The sequence below is a fragment of the Otolemur garnettii genome, unplaced genomic scaffold, assembly GCF_000181295.1.
Source record: "Otolemur garnettii isolate 467f Iridium unplaced genomic scaffold, OtoGar3 scaffold00106, whole genome shotgun sequence".
NCBI classification, from domain to species: domain Eukaryota; kingdom Metazoa; phylum Chordata; class Mammalia; order Primates; family Galagidae; genus Otolemur; species Otolemur garnettii.
In genome coordinates this window covers 1,089,477-1,112,907 of record NW_003852501.1, presented here as the reverse complement: position 1 = coordinate 1,112,907, position 23,431 = coordinate 1,089,477, and the positions used below count along the sequence as shown (strand labels likewise).

General features: G+C 36.4%; 1 protein-coding gene across 1 annotated transcript in view; it reads right to left on the bottom strand.

Moving 5' to 3' along the window:
• The window catches only part of RB1 (RB transcriptional corepressor 1), a 165,961-nt gene that overhangs the window by 15,965 nt on the left and 126,565 nt on the right, over window positions 1-23,431 (bottom strand). The window contains exons 18-20 of the mRNA XM_003796681.3: window positions 7,854-7,972; window positions 3,457-3,602; window positions 1,777-1,922 (exon numbers count right to left, since the gene is read on the bottom strand). Coding sequence (XP_003796729.1) covers window positions 1,777-1,922; window positions 3,457-3,602; window positions 7,854-7,972 — 411 coding nt within the window. The remainder of the gene's footprint in view (window positions 1-1,776; window positions 1,923-3,456; window positions 3,603-7,853; window positions 7,973-23,431) is intronic.

The window sequence follows — 23,431 nt, the reverse complement described above, 5'->3', positions numbered from 1 at the left end:
GGAGGCTGAGACAAGAGAATTGCTCCAGTGGTTCTCAACTTTCCTAATGCTATGACCCTTTAATACAGTTACAACCTACATGTTGAGACCCGCTGGCTTAAGCACAAGAGTTGGAGGTTGCTGTGAGCTATGATGCCATAGCACTCTACCCAGGGTAACATAATGAGACTCTGTCTCAAAAAAAAAAAAAATAAATAAAATGGGCAAAGGATCCGAATAGACATTTCTTTAAAGAAAATACACAAATGGGCAATAAACACATGAAAAGATGCTCAACATCGTTAGCCATCAGGGAATTAAAAATCAAAATCACAATGAGATACCCTTTAATAACTTAATAAAAAAGATAAAATGTGGGTGAGGATGTAGAGGAATTGGGACCTCATATACTATTGGTAGGAATATAAATTTTTTAGCCACTTTGGAAAATAATCTGGCCATTTCTACAAGGTGAATACAGAGTTATCACATGACCTAGCAATTCTACTACTAGTTATGTACCCAGGAGAAATAAAAACATATTTACACAAAAACTTGTACATGAATGTTTACAGAAACATTATTCGTGACAGCTAAAAAGTGCAAACAATCCAAATGGCAATCAATTAATGAATGGTAAGCAGAATGTAGTATATATCTATACAATGCAATATTATCTGGCAATAATAAGGAATAAAGTACCAATATAAGCTATGACACAGACGAACCTTGAAAACATTATGCTAAATAAAAGCAGCCATACACAAAAGATCATGTATTCTATGATTCCATTTGTATGGAATGTCCAGAATCGGAAAATCTACAGAGACAGAAAGTAGACTAATGTTGCCTAGGGCTAAGAGGGTGGAGGAATCGAGGGTGACTGCTAAGGGGCATGGGGCTTCTTTTTAGCGATGAGAATGTTCTAAAATTGATTGTGATGATAGATGCACAACTCTCTGAATATGCTAAAATTGTACACTTTAAATACTGAATATGCTGAAATTGTATACTACAAATTGAATATGCTGATTGTATATTTTAAACAGCTAGTTTGTATGGTATGTGTTATACCAATATAGACGTTACCAAAAAATGTTCTTAACTCATCTTACAGAGAAGAAAAAAGAGGATACGATCATTCTCTATCCGTAACCTAATTAACTCCGTTCATTCATTTGTTCATTTATTCAATAGATACTGTTTTTCTTGTTGTTACTGTTGTTGAGACACAGTCTCACTTTGTTGCCCTTGACAGAGTGTCATTGTCACAGCTCACAGCAACCTCAAACTCTTGGGCTTAAGCAATTCTCTTGCCTCAGCTCCCAAGTAGCTGGACTGCAGGTGCCTGCCACAATGCCAGGCTATTTTTCGAGACCAAGTCTTGCTCTGGCTCAGGCTGTTCTCAAACCTGTGAACTCAGGCAATTCACCTGCCTTGGCCTCTCAAGTGCTGAGATTACAGGCATGAGCTATACCATGCTAGGCCCTCCATAGATACTATTTTAAATCAACTTATTCGTAAGTCTTTGTTTATCCACACTAAAATGAAATCTAGCTCACTACAACATTGAAAAAGCCTCACAAACAGGTTCTTCGGTGATTTTATTAAAGAAAAGATCTTTTGTAAATCTCTAACTTGTAAGAAATATAACAAAAATATGAATGGTAGCCAATAAGTGAATATATCTGAAGCATAATACATTTATCTAGCTTCTCATTTGGATCTAATCTTTTCTTTACAAAGCATCACATTGTTAATAGGGAGGAGAGTAGGTGAAGGGCTTGATTTCCTTACCTGGTCCAAATGCCTGTCTCTCATGAGTTCATACTCATTTTGCAGTGTGTGCTGGAAAAGGGTCCAGATGATGTGCTCTAGTTCTGGGTGTTCAGACAAAAGGCGTGCACACAGGGTATTTAGCCGGAGATATGCTAGCCGGTACACTGTGGGGACAAGGGGAATTAGTCATGTTTACTGTTCATTCTGAATTACAATTAGATTTTTTCAAATCATTAAATTGCTCTAACCATAATGCAGTTAATTGGCATTTTAACAGTAACCTCATTTTTACCTCTATTTCCTTATAAATAAATGATTCTTAGTATTACCATAGTGGTAGGTACATAGAAGGCACAATGATACTTGCTGAATAGTTATTATAGCATGAAATTGAGGCAGAGGTGGAAGGCAGAGGTGGAAAGGTCATAAGACACTGTAAAATTAGATAAACCAAACAGAGTTTTTTTCATTTCTGTTGGTAATCACTCACCACAGATGTTGGAAATTCCCACTATTAATATTCAAGAGGGATAATTATTTTTGGAAATAATGGAATTGCCAGTGTCTATTTTCCAATCCTAAAAAAAAATCAAAGCATGCATTTCTCTATATAATACCAATAGAGCATACTCTTGAAAAATGGTAGACTTGTAGATTACATGACTGTGACATAAAATTTCTTTTGAGTTTCTATTAAAAAATACTATTAGAAATACAAGTTTAGAGAAAAGGAATCTAAAAATTGAGTTGTCCTCCATTTACTTTAAATAAAAAGACCTTGTATATGTACCTTTCAAAGATTTACATTAGGTAATTAGAAATTTTTAGAGCTAACAACTTATCCAATGGTTCTTAAACTTTAGTATACATTAGACTTGCCTGGAGGGTTGTTAAAATAAGAATCTGGGGGCCCTATCCTAGAGCTTCTGACTAAGCAGGTCTAGGGTAGAGCCCCCACGTTCTTGTTTCTCTAATTTTACATGTGATGCTGATTCTGCTGGTTGGGGACCATACTTTGAGAACCACTGTTCTAACTTAAGGACTAGGTGTTACAATAGGCCTATAAAACTTATATTTCTGAATTAAATAAAATCAGGAAAAAGACTTATCACAGAGGAATCTGGCCTTTTACTCTTCTTCAAGGAGCTCCATGTGGGTGTGTACTTCACGTGGTGTACACACACACACACACGGACACTCAGATTGACCTCCCCACCTCACCCCATATACACACAATCAGAGAATGCTATCCAACGTGGTACTAGCCTTCTTAAATGTCCTGAAAACATCCAGGAAATATGTCTGTACCAGGCAACAGCATACTGTATAATTTCAACCCTATATACCCACCTGAACAGCAAAAGTAATGTTAGGAGCAAATATTTCTAAACATTAATTTTAAGGCATAACAACTACAGTAGCAGCAACACAACATTTAACATTTTCTGAGCCCTTTCTATGTGCTAGGCACTGCTAGAAGCATTTCATAGGTCTTAATTCATTTATTCATCTCAAAGCCCATTAGGTAGATTATTATAAGGTAGATTATTATTATCATTTCCATTTTACAGCTGAGGAAACTGAGGCATTGAGATATTAAGTGACTTGTCCAAGGTCACACCAAGTAGAAAAGCCATGATTTGAACCCAGTCAGCCTGGTTTTGGAGTCTATGGTTTTAAAAATAATTATTTACTAACCTTTTTTATAAAAGAGTGAAAGGGAGGTAGATTTCAATGGCTTCTGGGTCTGGAAGGCTGAGGTTGCTTGTGTCTCTGCATTTGCAGTAGAATTTACACGTGTAGTTGAACCTTTTTTCTTTGGGGATCTTACAGGTGAAAGATACCTAGATATATTCAAAGGAAAAGCCTTCATTTGAAGTTTGCTAAGAATCTCACACACTGACTAACAGACACACACACACCCCTCAAGGTTGTACACATACATCTTGTCTATTTAATCTGTTATCTATGCCAAATTCATTGAGTAAACTACTTAAATGCAAGCTGGGAAAGACAGATTAATAGGAAAACTATGTCATCATCTTATCTATTTTATTTTATTTATTTATTTATTTATTTTTTGAGACGGAGCCTCAAGCTATCCCCCTGGGTAGAGTGTCATGGCATCACACTCACAGCAACCTCCAACTCCTGGGCTCAAGCGAGTCTCCTGCCTCAGCCTCCCAAGTAGCTGGGACCACAGGCGCCCGCCACAACACCTGGCCATTTTTTGGTTGCAGCTATCGTTGTTTGGTGGGCCCGGGCTGGGGATTCGAACCCGCCACCTTAGGTGTATGTGGCTGGCACCTTAGCCGCTTGAGCCACAGGCGCCGAGCCATCTTATCTATTTTAATAAATGGCTTTTCCTGGGGATTACTACCTTATTGGGAAAAATAATTGTATATGTATTATGTTCAAATTTAATAATTATAGTATGATTAAGACCATTGATAATTCTAGTTTATAAAACAATTTTTGATATCAAATGTTGCCATATTTCTGATTTTCCTCCTAAAATTTTTTTCTTTTTTTTTTAGACAGAGCCTCAAGCTGTCCCCCTGGGTAGAGTGCCGTGGCATTACAGCTCACAGCAACCTCCAACTCCTGGGCTCAAGCGAGTCTCCTGCCTCCGCCTCCCAAGTAGCTGGGACCACAGGCGCCTGCCACAACGCCCGGCTATTTTTTGGTTGCAGCCGTCATTGTTGTTTGGCGGGTCCGGGCTGGGGATTCGAACCCGCCACCTTAGGTGTACGTGGCTGGCGCCTTAGCCAGCTGAGCTATAGGCGCCGAGCCCTAAAATTTTTTTATTGATAACTATCATTTACATATAAGACTTAAGTTACATACACACATAAACACCTAAATTATATAGTACAGAGTTCTATAAATTAATAGTTTAAAAATATATGTAACATTATTAAGACAGACTTATACCTGTACATTAAATATGTCAGGCAAAAATCAAGGCAGAGATATTAGCAAATATTATCTCTCAATTTTTGGCAAGTCTGTCATTTTGTGCTGCCCTCTATTTAATAGAATAATCCAGGACTACTTTCTGATTTTGTTTTAATAGATGGCAGTAAATGAATTTTATTTATTTATTTATTTATTTTTATTTTACTTTTTTTGAGATAGAGTTTCACTCTGTCACTCTGGGTAGAATGCCATGGCATCATAGCTCACAGCAACCTCAAACTCTTGGGCTTAGGCAATCCTCTTGCTTCAGCCTCCCAAATAGCTGGGATTACAGGTACCTGCCCCACACACCCAGCTATTTTTAGAGACTAGGTCTTGCTCTTGCTCAAGCTGGTCTCCAACTCCTGAGCTCAACTAATCCACTGACCTTGGCCTCTAAGAGTGCTAGGATTACAGGTATGAGCCACCATATCTGGCTTATTTTAAAAGACAAAAACCTTAAGAACAAAAAGAATAAGAAGTAGCACTTGGACTTTACTATGGATGTTTCTACAACACATAGGAAAAGGAACTCACCATCATAATGATTTTAGAACCCTGGTCCCAACCTTTTTAGCACCAGGATCTGGTTTCACAGAAGACAATTTTTCCATGGACCATGGATGGAGGGAGGGAGAAGGGTGGGAAGGAATCTGACAGGAGGTGGAGCTCAGGCTATGATGTGAGCTATGGGGAACAGCTGTAGTAAACAGATGAAGCTTTGCTTGCATTTCTGACACTCACCCCATGCTCTGTAGCCTTTCCTAACTGTCTGTGAACTGACTGGTATGGGTCCACAGCCCAAGTGTTGAGGATTGTAGTTTTAGAAGGACCAGCATCTGGTCTACTATCTATCTACCTTGGATTTCCCTTCAGTTCACTGACTGACAATATTGTAGACTGACTGAAGTTGGACTTAGTCTCTTCAGTTGTAAGTGTAAATATCCTATTACCTATTGGATATCACTACCTGAAATCTCAAACTTAACAAGGCCAAAGCAGAACTCTGGATATCTGCCCCCACCTCAAAAAATGGCTCCACATTACGTCTAGTCTCTTAAGTGAAAAATCTAGGAGTTATTTTTACTTTCTCCATTTTCTCAACTCCTCAAATCCAAATTGGTAAGACCAATTTATCTTTAAATACATCCCAGCTCTTTCCATTTCTATCTCTAATGTCATATCTTAGACTAAGTCACCTACATCCTTCACTTGAACTACTGAAATAATCTCCAAACTTGTCTCTTCACTTTCTTCCTTGCCCTGTTTCCTTCTCTCCCTCAAAATCCACCTGTATTTCACACAGCAGCCAGAGTGTGGTCCTTTAAAAATACAGATTATAGCAAGCTGCACCCCTGTTTAACTTCTTTCTCTTCCCTTATAAAATCCAAGCTTCTTAATTAAGTGCTGTGGGAACCCCAGTTTTCTTCTCCAGTCTTATCTTGTATTATTCTTCACTTGTTCACTAAACCCTAGCCACACTGGGATTTCTTTTTGTTCCTCAAACCAGCTAAATGACCTGCCCTAGGGTCATTGCATTTGTTACTTGTTCTGCCTGGAAAAGAACATACAGATTTGTGGTTGGCCAGCATTAAGCTTGTCCTCAAGGGGCTAAGCAAAACATCACTTCATCAGAGGAAGGAAAGTATCCCCAAACACTCTACCATCCTTTCAGTTTCTTTTGCATCACTCTGTTTATTTCCTCTATAGTACTCGTTACATCCTAAAAGCATCTCATATACTGGTTTACATGTTCAATGTTTTCTTCTTCCCAGAATGTAAGCCCTACGAGAGCAAGGACCTAAACCATCATACTTTTATATTCCCAGTGCCTAGAATACTTACTGGCACTTAAGAGATGACTACTTACTGAATTAAAAAAAATAAGGCTAGACTTGTTTATTCAAAAAGTAGCAAACAAATTTATACATGAAGGCAGAATCTCCAAATGGTAGAAATACTCTGGGTGCAAGTTAGCCCCAAAATGACATCTCTGGAAAATGATCCTTGCACTAATCACAGAACACTGCAATGTCAATTCCTACACAGAATTAAACAGAAACATAACTTTAGGCACATTTCTATGAAAGGCAGTGAAGTGACTGCTGAAGATCATGGACTCTGGATCATAGAGCTTGGGTTTGATTTCTGTCGACCTTAGGCAAGTTACCTTATTTCTCTAATTCCTATTTTATAGGTAAGTGAGGATGACAGCAATATCTACTACCTTATAGGCTGTTATAAAGTTTAAATAATAAATCAATCTGAAGCACTTGGGTAATTACACACACGGAGCCTTCAATAAATGTTAACTATCGCTTTCTTTTCCCATCATCGTCATTATCATGAATGAATCAACCATGTTTGTCCACATTCCATACAACTCCCCACACTTCCCCTATGCTTTACTCCAAATGGACTGATCTGTACTCTGTGAAAAATGGCTCCTGCTTCCCTGGGTGTTGTGCTTTTGAGTTCATCCATCTCTGGCTCTTGGAACATATTTCTGTCTCTTCTCTCCTTTCCAGTTTCCATGTTGAAATCCCATTCAATCTTAAGGGCTATCTAAATTGCCATTTCTGCATGAAAACTGTTCTCATTATGCCAATCCTGGGTGATTCAGCAGCACTTTGTACTCCTTTTTTGTACTCCTTATTTGTGTCACGTATCTCACATTCTCAATTCCTTTTTTTTTTTTTTTTAGATAGGTTCCTGCTTTGTTGCCCAGGCTGAAATGCAATGGCACGATCATAGCTCGCCGCCACTTTAAACTCCTAGGCACAAGCAGGAGCCCTTCTGCCCCAGCCTCCTGAGTAGCTATGACTATAGACACATTGGGACACTATGTGCTACCACATTGGGATAACTTTGTCTTTTTACTTTTGTCTAGATGCAGAGTCTCATTATGTGGTCCAGACTGGTCTTGAACTCCTGGCCTCAAGTGATCCTCACTCCTTGGCTTCCCAAAGTGCTAGCATTATAGGCACTTATTATGAACCACTACAGCTGGTACCTAATTCTTATAAGCAGAAACAATGTCTTATTCAAAATTCTATTCCCTATAGTTTCTTGCATTATGCGTATGCTCAAAATCTATTTACAGTTTGAATAGATAACACAGCATATATTAAACTTACATATCTGCTGCGGTATGATTATTTTGGAGAGGAAGATTAAGAGGACAAGCAGATTCAAGGTGATCAGCTGATCCTTCTCGATCCTTTGACTGTTTAATAAGATCAAATAAAGGTGAATCCTATTTGAAAAAGATGAGATTTAAACATTAGTAAGTGATATTCCTATATATATATATCAAATCATGTTATCTGACATGGTAAGCACTACGAATTTTAGGTACAATTTACAGTAGCAATTTGGACATCTGTGAAAAATGGCTCCTGTTTCCCTTTCTCTTCTTTAAAATTCCCAATTGCCAACTTTTGTGTTACACACGAGAAAGAAATAGAAAAGTGTATAACCTTAAATGATTTTATTAGAAAAGAAGCTTGAAGTTAGGAGAAAAGACAGAAAGACACAAAGAAGACTTAAATAAGGAAATAAAGATATGAGCATAATTTAATGAAAATAAAAAGAGATAACATTTGACAAATAAAGCTAACATTGATCCTCTGAAAGAACTAATACAATTAAACAAACCTCTAGCCAGATTGATCAAGAAAAACAGCAGGGACAAGTGGTATTAGAAATAAAAAATGGGACATAATCACAAAGATTAGAAAGTTAATAGGAGGGAGTTATGAATAACTTTGTACCAATAAATTGGAAAATTAAAACCAAGCAGAAAATTCCTACAAAAGTAGAAATTACCAAAACGCAATAAAAAGGAAATAAAATAACTTGGATGGTTCCACAATTATTAGAGAATTTGAATCAGTAATTTAAAATCTTGCCAAAAAAGCTTAGATTTCTGTCATCTGAATGCAGGTCAAAAATGCAGTATTTTTAGGGTATGAAACCCACCTATATGGAGAGCCAACTTTTTATATACGCAGGTTCCACAAGAGGTTAGACTATGGGACTAGACTATGTGCAGATTTGTGGTATCCACGAGGGTTCCTCGAACAAATGCTTCCTTAAGACGACTATCTTAGCAACCCAAATCAGCAATGTTAAGAGAAAAAAAAATATGTCATTACCAAGTTCAGTTTATCCAGGTTGCAAGGTTGGCTCGACATTAGAAAATCTATAATGAAATTTACCTCATTAAAAAATTTAAGGTTGCCAGGCACAGTGGCTCACACATGTAATCCCAGTACTCTGGGAGGCCAAGGCAGGTGGATTGCCTGAGCTCATTGAGTTCAAGACCAGCCTGAGCAAGAGCAAGACCCTATCTCTAAAAAAATAGCTGGGCATTGTCGTAGGTGTTTATAGTCTCAGCTACTCAGGAGGCTAAGGCAAGGGGATCACTTGAGCTCAAGAGTTTGATGTTGCTATGAGCTATGAAGCCACGGCATTCTACCAAGGGCAACAAAATGAGACTCAGTCTCAAAAAAATAAAATAAAATAAAATAAAATAAATCTAAGGTGAAATATCTTATCAAAATCAATGCAAAAATATTCTCATTTTAAAACCTATTTGTAACTTCAAAAAAGGAAAACTCCAAGTAACCAGGAACAGAAAGGTACTTTATAATTTGATAAATGGCATATACAAATAAATAAAAATCCCACTGCAAACATTACATATAATAGTAAAATATTAGGGCATTCTTCTAAAAAAATCAAATAGAAGAGAAGAATGGCCATTATCATGCTTCCTGTTCAGCACTGTACTTGAGGTTCCAGCCAACTCAATTAGAAGAAATAAAAGATGAAAGGATTGTAAAGAAAGAAAACAAAAATACCATTATCCATAAATGGTATCCATAAATGGTCAATACAGATAACTCAAAAAGAATCTACAAAGAAATTATTAGAATGAGGCAGTGCCCATAGCTCAGTCCATACATAGGGTGCAGGCCATACAGAAGCTGGCGGGTTCAAACCTGGCCTGGGCCTGCTAAACAACAATGACAACTGTAACAACAACAACAACAAAAAATAGCCAGACATTGTGGCAGGTGACTATAGTTCCAGCTACTTAGGAGGCTGAGGCAAGAGAATCACTTAAGCCCAAGAGTTTGAGGTTGCTGTGAACTTGGACACTATGGCACTCTACCCAGGGCCATAGCTTGAGACTCTGTCTCAAAAAAAAAAAAAAAAAAGAAATTATTATAATGAAAGATTAGCAAGAATTCTGTTATGAAATCAATATGAAAAAATTATATTTCTATAGCCAAGCAAAAACTTTAAAAGTATAATTTTTAAATATCCTTTATAAAAAGGTAAGATTATCAATAAAAGTCATTAAAGAAACTGATCAAAAACCAATTTTCTAGAGGTGACTACTTGTAAGTAAATACAGTGGACCCTATGTAAAGGGGGGCCATATGTATAGTATTTTACTCTTAGCACTTAAACTAGGACAAAAATATCAGACTAGTTTATGTTAAAAAATGGAAATTGCCGGAGGAGAGGAGCAAGATGGCAGCTGAGTAAAGCTTCCTTGCAACTGGGCACAGTGAGACTGGAAGAGAAGACTCCAGGCATCTCTGGCTGGTAGGATCTACCCAGAAACATCCCTTTGGGGACACAGGGAGTCAGCAAGAGACTTCTGGACCCCATGAGGAGAACAAAATCAGAGAGAACTGAACTCATTGAAACCCTAGTCCAGAGGCACTGTAACTTAAGAAAATTAGGGCAAAGAAACAGACAAAAGAAAACACTCATGAAGAAAAATCAGTAGAAAAATCCTGGCAATATGAAAAACCAGTCCAGAGCAAACCCCACGCCCCCACCCCCAAGGGACCGTGAGGTAGCTACTGCAGAGGATTCTACCTATAAAGAAATGTTAGAAATGACAGAAAGGTAATTTAGAATACAGATGATAAAAGTAATGAAGGAAATGATGGAAACAATGAAGGAAACTGCTGATAAAAGTATAAAATAACCAAAAGGAAATCCAAAAACAGAATCAAATTAGAGATGAATGATATGAAGAATATAGAAAGGATATAGCAGAGCTGAAGTAACTGAAGCAGTCAATTAAGGAACTTAAAGATGCAATAGAAAGTATCAACAATAGATTAGACCATAAGGAAGAAAGACTCTCAGAGGTAGAAGACAAAGCTCTTGAGATAACTCAGATAGTTAGAGGCAGAAAAGAAGAGAGGGAAAGCAGAATGTTCACTGACAGAATTATGGGACTTTATGAAGTGTTCAAACATAGAGTTATACGTATCCCAGAAAGGGAAGAAGAATGCCCCAGAGGAATGGAAGTCATACTAGAGAACACTATAAATGAAAATTTCCCAAATATCACCAAAGATTCTGACACACTCCTTTCAGAGGGATATTGGACCCCAGGTTGCCTCAAATCTAACAGAGCTTCTCCAAGACACATTGTGATGAACTCTATATCCTGCTAAGCTAAGCTTTAAAATTGACAGAGAAATCAAATCATTTACTGATATACAAACATTGAGGAAATTCGCCACAATAAGACCAGCTCTACAGGAAATACTTCAACCTGTTCTACACACTGACTATCTCAATGGATCAACAGCAAATTAAGAACTCAGAAATTAAAGGACAGAACCTAACTTCCACCATGATGCAATAAAACTAAACAATGGACTCTCATAAAATAAGATGAATAGAACACTACCACACTTATCAATTATCTCAATAAATGTTAATGGCTTGAATTCCCCACTAAAGAGGCATAGATTGGCTGACTGGATTAAAAAACACCAGCCATCCATTTGCTTTCTGTAGGAAACACACCTATCTTCAAAAGACAAATTAAAACTCTGAGTTAAGGGTTGGAAGACAATTTTTCAGGCAAACGGAATTCAGAAGAAAAGAGGAGTTGTAACCTGATTTTCAGATACATGTGGATTTAAAACAACTAAAGTCAAAAAAGACAAAGATGGTCACTTTATATTGGTCAATGGAAAAATACAATAAGAAGACATTTCAATTCTAAATACTTATGCACCAACTTAAATGCTTCCAGATTCTTGAAACAGACCTTACTCAGTCTGAGCAATATGACATCCTATAACACCATAATAACAGGGGACTTTAACACTTCTCTTAGAGAGCTGGATAGATCCTCTAATCAGAAATTAAACAAAGATATAAGGGACTTAAATGAGACCCTAGACCAACTGTGCTTGATAGATGTATATAGAACACTCCATCCCAAGAATAAAGAATATACATTCTTCTCATCGCCCCACATTCTCCAAAATTGATCATATCCTAAGATACAAAACAAACCTCAACAGAATCAAAAGAATTAAACATTCTCCAAAATTGATCATATCCTAGGACACAAAACAAACCTCAACAGAATCAAAAGAATTCAAATTTTACCTTGTATCTTCTCAGACCACAAGGCACTAAAGGCAGAACTCAACTCCAACAAAAACACTGAACCCCTCACAAAGGCATGGAAATTAAACAACCTTCTGTTGAAAGACAGTTGGGTGCAGGAAGAAATAAAAGAGGAAATCATTAACTTCCTTGAGCATAACAACAATGAAGACATAAGCTACCAAAACCTGTGGGATACTGCAAAAGCTGTTCTGAGATGAAAATTTATTGCTTTAGAGGCCTACATTTGAAAAACAGAAAGAGAGTGCATCAACAAACTCACAAGCCATCTTATGGAATTGGAAAAAAGAGAGCAATCCAAGCCTAAACCCAGCAGAAGAAAAGAAATATCCAAAATTAAATCAGAAATCAATGAAACTGAAAACAAAAGAATCACTCAGAAAATTAATGAAACAAGGAGTTGATTTTTTGAAAAAATAAATGAAACAGATAAACCCTTGGCCAAACTAACCAGAAATAGAAAAGTAAAATCTCATCCAGATTAAGCAGAATGATTTTGAAGTATTTCTTATCTTTCTATTGTCTATAAGATTTGGCATGATCTGTTTTTTGAAATTATCCTTTATTTTTATTTATAAATATTAGTTGTCTATTTTTTGAGACTTTGGGGAAAAAAAATAAGTTAATTGAAGACTCCATACTGAACCTCAGAGTCAAAGCATTTTATAATAGACATACTTTTATTTGACAATGTGAATGTTACTTTCTTTGCATTACTATTATTATTATTGCTTAATACTTTGTTGCAGCAATCGTCTGATTTATTTTATGAATGTATTTATCTTCATTCATTCTTTACGAGGTTTTTATTTCTAGTCCTTATCTTAAACATTTATTGTTAGCCTTTGTGACAGCGAAAAGTGGAAACCTAGTAAACACATGTGTATGTAAAAATAAAGAAAAAAAAAAGAAAAGTAAAATCTCTAATAACTTCCATCAGAAATGATAAAGGGGAAATAACAACTGATGGCACAGAGATACAAGAGATCATCTCTGAATACTACCAGAAACTCTGTACCCAGAAATTTGACAATATGAAGGAAATGGATCAATATTTGGAATCACACCCTCTCCCTAGACTCAGCCAGGAAGAAATAGAGCTCCTGAACAGACCAATTTCAAGCACTGTGATTAAAGACACAGTAAAAAATCTTCCAATAAAAAAATGCCCTGGTCCGGAAGGCTTCACATCAGAATTCTATCAAATCTCCAAGGAAGAGCTTATTCCCATACTGCAGAAATTATTCCAAAAAACTGAGGAGGAAGGAATCTTCCCTAACATGTTCTATGAAGCAAACACCACCCTGTTACTAAAACCAGGAAAAGACCCAACTAAAAAGGAGAATTTCAGACCAATTTCACTAATGAATATAGATGCAAAAATTCTCAACAAAATCCTAGCCAACAGTTTACAGCTTATCATCAAAAAAGTCATATATCATGATCAAGGAGGATTCATCCCAGGGATGCAAGGCTGGTTTAACATACACAAGTCCATAAACGTTATCCACCATATTAACAGAAGCAAAAACAAAGACCGTATGATCCTCTCAATAGATGCAGAAAAAGCATTCGATAAAATCCAGCATCCTTTTCTAATTAGCACACTGAAGAGTATAGGCATAGGCGGCACATTTCTTAAACTGATCGAAGCTATCTATGACAAACCCACAGCTAATATTTTACTGAACGGAGTAAAACTGAAAGCTTTTCCTCTTAGAACTGGAACCAGACAAGGTTGTCCTCTGTCACCATTACTGTTCAACATAGTGCTGGAAGTTCTAGCCAATACAATTAATTAGGCAACACAAGGAAATAAAGGGCATCCAAATGGGAGCAGAGGAGGTCAAACTCTCCCTCTTTGCTGATGATATGATCTTATACTTAGAGAACTCCCAGACTCAGCCACAAGACTCCTGGAAGTCATCAAAAAATACAGTAATGTCTCAGGATATAAAATCAATGTCCATGAGTCAGTAGCCTTTGTATAGGGAAATAAGTCAAGATGAGAGGCTAATTAAGGACACATCTCCCTTCACCACAGCTTTAAAGAAAATGAAATACCTATGAATATACCTAACAAAAGAGGTGAAGGACCTTTATAAAGAAAATTATGAAACCCTAAGAAAGGAAATAGCAGAGGATATTAAATGGAGAACAACCATGCTCATGGCTGGGAAGAATTAACATTGTTAAAATGTCTATACTTCCCAAAGCAATCTACAGATTCAATGCCATCCCTATTAAAATACCAACATTGTACTTTCAAGACTTGGAAAAAATGATTCTGCATTTTGTATGGAACCAGAAAAAACCCTGTATAGCTAAGGCAGTTCTTAGTAATAAAAATAAAGCTGGGGGCATCAGGATACCTGATTTTAGGCTGTACTACAAAGCTATAGTGGTCACGATAGCATGGTACGGGCACAAAACTAGAGACATAAACATTTGGAATCGAATAGAAAACCAAGAAATGAAACTAATATCTTATAACCACCTAATCTTCGATAAACCAAACAAGAACATACCTTGGGGGAAAGATAGGGATTCAATAAATGGTGCTGGGAGAACTGGATATCCACATGTAAAAGACTGAAACTGGACCCACACCTTTCTCCACTCACAAAAATTGATTCAAGATGGATAAAGGACTTAAATTTAAGGCATGAAGCAATAAAAATCCTTCAAGAAAGCATAGGAAAAACACTGGAAGATATTGGTCTGGGGAAAGACTTCATGAAGAAGACTGCCATGGCAATTGCAACAACAAAAATAAACAAATGGGACTTAATGAAACTGAAAAGCTTCTGTACAGCTAAGGAGACAACAACCAAAGCAAATAGACAAACTACACAATGGGAAAGGATATTTGCATATTTTGAATAAGACAAAATCTCTATCAGGATCTATAGAGAATTCAAATTAATCCACATGAGAAAAGCCAACAATCCCATATATCAATGGGCAAGAGACATGAATAGAACCTTCTCTAAAGAAGACAGACGAATGGCTAACAAACATATGAAAAAATGCTCATCATCTCTAATTATTAGAGAAATGCAAATCAAAACCACCCTGAGATACCATCCAACCCCAGCAAGAATGACCCACATCACAAAACTTCAAAACTTCAGATGCTGGTCTGGATGTGGAGAGAAGGGAATACTTTTATACTGCTGATGGGACGGCAAACTAATACAACCTTTTTGGAAGGCAGTATGGAGAACCCTCAAAGAACTCAAATTAGGCCTTCCATTTGATCCTGCAATCCGGTTACTGGGCATCTATCTAGAAGGAAAAAAATCCTTTTACCATAAGGACACTTGCACTAGACTGTTTATTGCAGCACAATTTACAATCACCAAAACGTGGAAACAGCCTAAATGCCCACCAACCTAGGAATGGATTAACAAGCTGTGGTATATGTATACCATGGTATACTATTCAGCCATTAAGAAAAAACAGACTTTACAGCCTTTGTATTAACCTGGATGGAAGTGGAACACACTATTCTTAGTAAATCATCGCAAGAATGGAGAAGCATGAATCCTAGGTACTCAATTTTGATATGAGGACAATTAATGACATGGTGTGGGTAGGAAAAGGGGAGAGCAGAGAGAGAAACAAGGAAGGAGGGGTGAAGGAAAGGAAGAGCAGAGAGAGAAGGAGGGAGCGGGCTGGGGTCTTGGTGTGTGCCACACCTTTTGGGGGCAAGACACGATTGTAAGAGGGACTTTACCTAAAAAAATGCAATCAGTGTAACCTGGTTTCTTATACCCTCAATGAATCCCCAACAATAAAAAAAAAAATGGAAATTGCTTATCGGTAAGTAAAAAAACACTTTAAAAATATGAACAATAGTCTATACAATAAGGAGTCTGAAAAATCAGCTAGCAATTTAAAAATGTTATTTACCATTACATCTTCACAATGCACACAGAATCAATTATTACATTAAAAACAAATCTAAAATAGTATTAGAAGTAAATAGAAGGGGATATCTTTATAACTTCTTTTTAAGGAAGGACTTTGTAGCTTTGAATAAAACTCATAAGCTATAAAGAAAAAGATGAACAGATCAGAATACATACAAATTGAAAATTTCTGCGTAACTGAAATCACAATACACTAAACGAAATCTTTAAAAATCAACAATATCAGTTAAAGATGGTGAATTTAATGAACATATTAACTCTCTCTCCTAAAACTCCACTGAAATGGCAATGACAAGAAGACATTAATTTTTCAGATAAAAAAATTTTCAAAGTTGGAAAAAGTTATAAACAAGTACTAAGCTACTTAGTAAATTTAAAAAAAAAAAAAAGCTGAATTGAAATCCAGCAGTAAAAAAAGCCAATAGGCAAACCAAAGGAGCTCTTACCCCACTAAAAGGGCCTGGGAGTGGTGATACCAGGTTATCTCAGCCCTTGGGGTGTAAAGGGGGTTAAAGACAAGAGGACTGGCCGAAAGTCCACTTAAGAATAAGACAGACTTCTAGATCTTCTCCTCCTTTTCTCCTCTCTTTACTGATGGAAAAAGATGAAGGTTTATTATTTGGAAAGTATAAAACAGAATTCTCTGTACCAGAGGACTCTAGACAGAATCAAGGAAAAAGGTTACCATAGTAAAAATGACAGCATTAAGGAAAAATTTACATAATGAATGTTGTATATACCAGACTGCTTCCTGTCTCCAGATCCTAGTACATTTGAAACTATGAATATTCATATCCTGACATGGAATCAGAAGAGTCAGAACTAAATAAAACAATAAATCTAAGAGAAAGATATTAAGTGGGCATTTCGTAAAGAATTGTGCTACCAAATAACCACACAAGTAAGTTCACAAACCCTATCCAGGTGTTCAGAGCTTCTAACTAAGTTTCAACGATTTTTATGTGAATGACAATCAGATATTGTAGATACAGAAACTATACAGGGAGAAGAAATTTACAAAGAAAGAAAAAAAAAGATTACTCAACAGTCCTTTTAAATAGAAAGTTATACTCATGCCTATGTAATAAACACTATTTTTTCTCATTCATCCTGCTCTCAATTCATCTCAACAAAAAAAGAATAAAGAATGGGGGGGGGGATTAGTTGTAAGAACATAGGTTCTGAAACCAGGAATATACAAGCTCAAGTACTGCTCCCCAAAGCTTTCTAGTAATGAAAAGTTCTGCTCACTGAACTTCAGTTTCATTACCTGAAAAACAAGAATAACAGCATCCATTTTGCAAGATTAAATGACAAGTGTGTCACACTGTAGTCACTTGCACATTCAACTCTCTTTTCTCCTTTTAATGATTTGGCTTGATTAGTGTGAATCCTTTGGATGTATATGCGAATGTGTTAAAATCTGCTCTTAACTCTAAACTTTCTGGATCACTGCACATCACTGCACAACCTTGATTGTTTTGCATACTTTTTCATTTCCAGGGGACCAATAGCAGATGGGCTACTCTCTGTAATAGTGACTCACTACAGAAAAAACTCTCAAAGTGGAGGTGGTGGTAGGCATGGGTTGTGTCCAATGGAGGCATCAGAAGAGAAGGTCATTTATGATTTGGAAAGAGGAGGAAATTGTATAACCCCCATAATACAATTTTGACTGTCAAGTCATCTTTCCTTTATTCATTAGGGAATATTCATTTCCTACAAATTAATTCCAGCTAATATATGTATTGTTATACTCAATATTTTCTATTTTCTAGCCATTGCTGATATGAATATCTTTATTTAACTAAACAGGATGGGTACAAACTCACATATCAGCAAGAGTGATCTGCTACCATTTTTCTCTCAAACTAAGACATTTTAGGAGGTAGGACTTAAGTATACTACTAATTAGGCATTTTACGTATTTTTCAGATATGGATTAAGAGATGGTTCGTGGTTCAGATCAGCCTAGCAGGATTATGCTAAAAGTACATTCCTCCTCCAAGGATTAAAGTGGCATTTTTTTCACCAATAATCTTTATGTTTCACTCAAGTTATCACATTTATCACCATCCCCCCACACCAAGTGGCCAACAGATAGATAGTTACAGATTTTGATGAAGAGTATGTCAAGATAATGGAAAGAAGTATAGTGTACCTGAAGGAGCATAAACTCTGTAACCACACCATGGGGGTTCAAATCCTGGACACTTATTAGCTATACCACCTTGGACAAGTTGCTTAACTTCAGGAAGACTCACTTTTCTCAAGTGTGGAGCACAGATACTAATGATAATAATAAGAATTTAAGTCATAGTGTTAGGAAAATTGAGTTAATACACGTTAAACATTAGGAAGAGCGCTTGGCACAAAGTAAGTGCTGCATCAATATTTGATATTATTATGGTGATGATTCTTACTTATACCTATAAATGCCACTATAAGGAGGAAACTATATTTGTTCAATCTATGAAGATGTGCCTAGTTATCCATCCATCCTCCCAGCACTTGTATGTCTATTCTACAGCAGACACTAAGCTAGGAAGTAGGAACATAATGGTGAACAACTCCTTTTCAGATCCTCCAATTTCAGATGCTGATTGCTTTGAAGTATTATTTCAGAAGCACTTGTCTTTTTCCACCTTACATCTTCAACTGATGTCTGTGCTCAAAATAAGCGTCATTTTCTATTATCCCCCCAATAGCCTGCCTTTCCTCATCTTTCTCATGTCAATAAATTACTCCTTATATCCATTTGTCCCAAGCAGGGAAAAAACAAGGAGTTATCTTTAATTATTATTTTCCTCACACTCTATTATCTAAGCCAGCAGGCAAGTCATATTGTCCTAAAATTCAAAATATATTCCAAGTCTAACTTCTTTTCATTACCAATAGCATTGCTAGAGTCTAAGCCATTATTACCTTGTCTACTGCAAAAGCATCCCACAAACTGGTTTCCACACAAATGAGTTACTCCGTACACATCTCCACACTCAAAACCCTCCAATGGCTTCCTATCGCCCTTAAAATAAATCCAAAGATCTTATCTTGGTTACAAAACACTACATGAGATCTAGACCCTTGCCACCTCTCAGACCTCACTCTCTACCATTCTTCTTACTCCAGCCACACCAGTTATCTTTCTATTCCATGAATGTGGCATGATTCCTCCTACCCCGGAACTTGTGTTTGCTGTTTCCTCTGTCTGGAATGCTCACCCCACTCCATTATTCATGTATCTCCACAAATAGCACCCCCAAAGCAAGGCCTTCTCTGAACATCTTGTCTAAGACAGCCATGATTCCCACTTATTCGTGACTCCTAACTCTGTTCTACTTTCCTCATAGCATTACTTACTACTTGAGACTATACCAGGAATTCATTTGTTTACTTGTTAATAAACTGTCTTTCTTACTAGCATGCAAGATGCAGGAAGACATAGACTTGGCTTAGCATACTCACAACAGTATCCCCAATGTTTAAAACTGCCTGGCACACAGAAGGAGCTCAGTAAATGTTTGTTGAATAAATGAAGTAAGAAAGTTAAAATGTTAAAAGTTCTCTGAGGTTAACTCTATCTTAAAGTGAGGATAAGATTAAAAATGGAAGTTTCTTAGTTTTGCACACTCTAAGTCCTTTTAAAAATAAAATACTTTTTATTTACTCTTTTCTCCCATTTTTTTTCTCCGTTAATATTAGTCAAATACAGTATGTGTGCTTAGGCCATAAAGAAAGTATAAACATGATGTGTAAACAGTTTCAGAAAACCTAGTATTTCAATTTTTTTTAAGTGCAGTAGAATACAATGGAGTATTTTAGACCACCTGGAGTACAAGTAAAAATTATTTTTATCTGCAAAACATTATCCACTGAACATCAAATATTTATTGACTATTCATGATATACAAGAGTCTAGATACAGGAGTGAGCAAATAACCTGGGTGGTTCCTACCCACTGTGCTAAAAAGTTTGAATATCCTAAGAGAAATAGAAAACCTATTACAATAGAAACTGGATTTCAGGACAGAGATACTTCTTTTCACATACTACTACTCTAAGATAGCTAGTTAAGTTGTGTCTTGCTCCTCATTACATCTCTAGCACACAGCACAGAAATGGGGCTCTAAAAGCATTTGCTGAATAACCGAGTGACTTGTCTTCCTTCCAGGAAAATAGCCTAGGTGATAGAACTCATCATAATCCACATTGTTTCAGCTCTGGTACAAGTGACAAAATTTTCTATCGATTTCCAACTTTCTAGCTCCAGTGTGTCTGAAGCACTTGCTGGGCAGGTTCAATAACAGCAAACAGCTGTGGAGTTGGATGCATATAACTCAAGAGTTAAAACTCTTTAACTCATGAAATTAAAAAAAGGAAATGCTACCATTTATTTAATTTACTTAAGTCTTTAACTTCACAATGAGCAGAACTGAAAATAATAAAATTACCAATACATTCTGGGTTTTTTTTTTTATCTTAGCAGTAAATTATCAATAAAAATATATTCCAGGGCCAGGAGTGATGGCTCATGCCTTTAATGCCTATAATCCTAGCACTCTGGGAGACCAAGGCAGGTGGGTTTCCTGAGTTCACTGGTTTGAGAGCAGCCTGAACCAGAGTGAGACCTCCTCTCTAAAAATAGCCAGGCGTTGTGACGGGTGCCTGTCATTACAGCTACTTGGGAGGCTGAGACAAATGAATTGCTCGAACCTAAGAGTTTGAGGTTGCTGTGAGCTATGATGCCACAGCATTCCACTGAGGGCAACAAAGTGAAAATCTATCTCAAGAAAAAAAAAAGTCTTTCAGCTTATCTTCTTCTCAAGAGAGAAAAATACATATGAGCAATACAAAACAGGCCAGGAAAGGGGAAAAATAAACAGGGCGCCTGGGATGAAAAATTTAAGGAGGCATTCACTCTTGTTTGCATAATCCTGGTTTAAAATTTATCCTTTTGGGCACTGAATGCTAAATTGATAATGAAAACCAGTTAATTTAAGATATACTGGCAAGGCAGGAATGGTGGCTCAAATTCGTAATCCCAGCTACTCAGGAGGCTGAGGTGAGAGAATCACTTGATCTCGGAGTTCAAGGCTACTATGGGCGCGATTACACCACTGCACTCCAGCTGGAGTGATAGACAGAGACCTTAGCTCTTAAAAAATACTGGCAAAATAGAATGATGTGTCTATCACTTTCATGGTTTGCTTAGATAAGAATTAAAATATTTTCAGTTACAAAGGTTTTATTCAAATGTATTATCTCACTTAATCCTCAGAATATATCTGTGAAATGTTATCATTATTCATTTTATGGATCAGAAAACTCCGCTAAATTATGACTGAAGGCACTAGAAATATCTTCTGAGTGTGAAATAACATTTGAGGTTTATAAATATAAAAACCAAAATTCAAACTATTTTAAAAAATAAAGAATAAATGAATATAAAATCTTCCTAGAACTAATTATTACAATATTTATGACTTTTTAATTAAAAACTTTTATTAAGGGTGGTGCCTATGGCTCAAAGGAGTAGGGCGCCAGCCCCATATGCCAGAGGTGGTGGGTTCAAACACAGCCCTGGCCGAAAATTGCCAAAAAAAAAAAAAAAAACTTTTATTAATTTAACTATTATTTTTCAAGGTTTATCCAAACCTTTATTCATTTACTGTAAAAGGAATCATATCAACACTCTTTTTCTAAGAGGATGACACAAAGATTCCTACAACAAGTAAAATGAATAAAAATTCAAACTGTAAGAAGAACCAGTACTATAAAAGGAACTAGTACAGTGTGAGAAGTAGACATTAAAAGAGGAACAGGAAAGTTCTTAAAGGGAAGTATCAATAGCATGTCTGAATATGATGAAAGTCAAGGATGCTTTGCCAAATTTTAAAGGAAGAAAGGGTTACAACTGAATGGAAAAGCACAAGAAGAGCAAATTAAGAGCTCCAAGGTTAACACTGCTGGAGTCGGGGGGATCAAATTATCTATTAATAATGTCGACGACTAAGATTTGTAAGAAGTTAAAAACAAATATAGCCTATGGCTGAATGGTCACAAAGTAATTTTCCTCAAATAATTCCTGCCTCTTAAGTAGGACCTCTATTCCAGAGAACCCAAATCATCAGATTTTCACCTATGGAAATCCAACTAGTACCCTTTATCCATGTATATATGGTAAATGGGTATAAATATATAGTAAATTTACTCCATGATAGTAATGGTGTGTTAGGTGTAATGGACTCATAGTGCCAAAGTTCTGTGTTAAAATTGTTTAGTGATTGAACACTGTATAGTTTTAAGAAAAAACAAACTTAGAAAATTAACCTAACATTACTAAAGGATTTCCTGGGCTTGGGCTTTGTTGCTCCTACTTCCATCTTCTCAGAATTTCATAATTTTAAAGCTGCCAATTCTGAAACTGAACTAGATTGAGGCAGCAGGAGTAAGCTTATTGGCTGGGCTTGGGTTTCAGCAAGGGATTTTTGTTGATATGCATGTGTTACCATTTCTATACCTGTTCTGGCTTTGGAAACCCCTTGGGGTCATTCTTGCCAAGAAACTTAAATCAAATATTAGCCAGATACAGGTATAATACAGATTTGACACGTAAAAGTAACATAAGGTTCTCCAAGTGCAATTTAGTTCTAGCAAATCCTTCATGAAAGAAATTATTAGTACCTTTATTAAAAAGGCTCCAGAAAGCTGCCATGCCACTTTGGCTCTGTGGGGACACAGAGAGATGCCATCTATGAACCAGGAAATAGACCTTCATTAGATATAAAATCTGCTGGCAATTGACCTTGGACTTCACAGCTTCCAGAACTGTGAAAAATACATTTCCATTGTTTAGAAGCTATCCAGTCTGTGCTATCTTGTTACAGTAGTCAGAACAGACTAAGATAGTATAATAAGGATTCAGAAAATCTAATGATTAATTTCAAGCCTAGACCTCTGGCATATGGGGCCGGCACCCTACTCCTTTGAGCCACAGGCGCCACCCTTAATAAAAGTTTTTAATTAAAAAGTCAATAGCCTAGGTAATGCTTAGAATGCCTGCAGGATTCTTTTTATTTCCCCACTTTTTAATTACAAGTAACCCTTGAAAATTATAATGCAGGGCATTTCTTGAATATTATAATATAGGGCAAAAAAGATGAGAGTTTAAAATCATAAGTTTGCAATAGCTTTCTATGATAATTACGTGTTGAACTTGATTTTTAAGCTCTTTTAATTCTTCTATTTATTAATATATTAAATTCTAAAAAAATGCAAAGTTAAGCAAGTGTAACAGATGCTCCCTTTTCCCCCTTTAA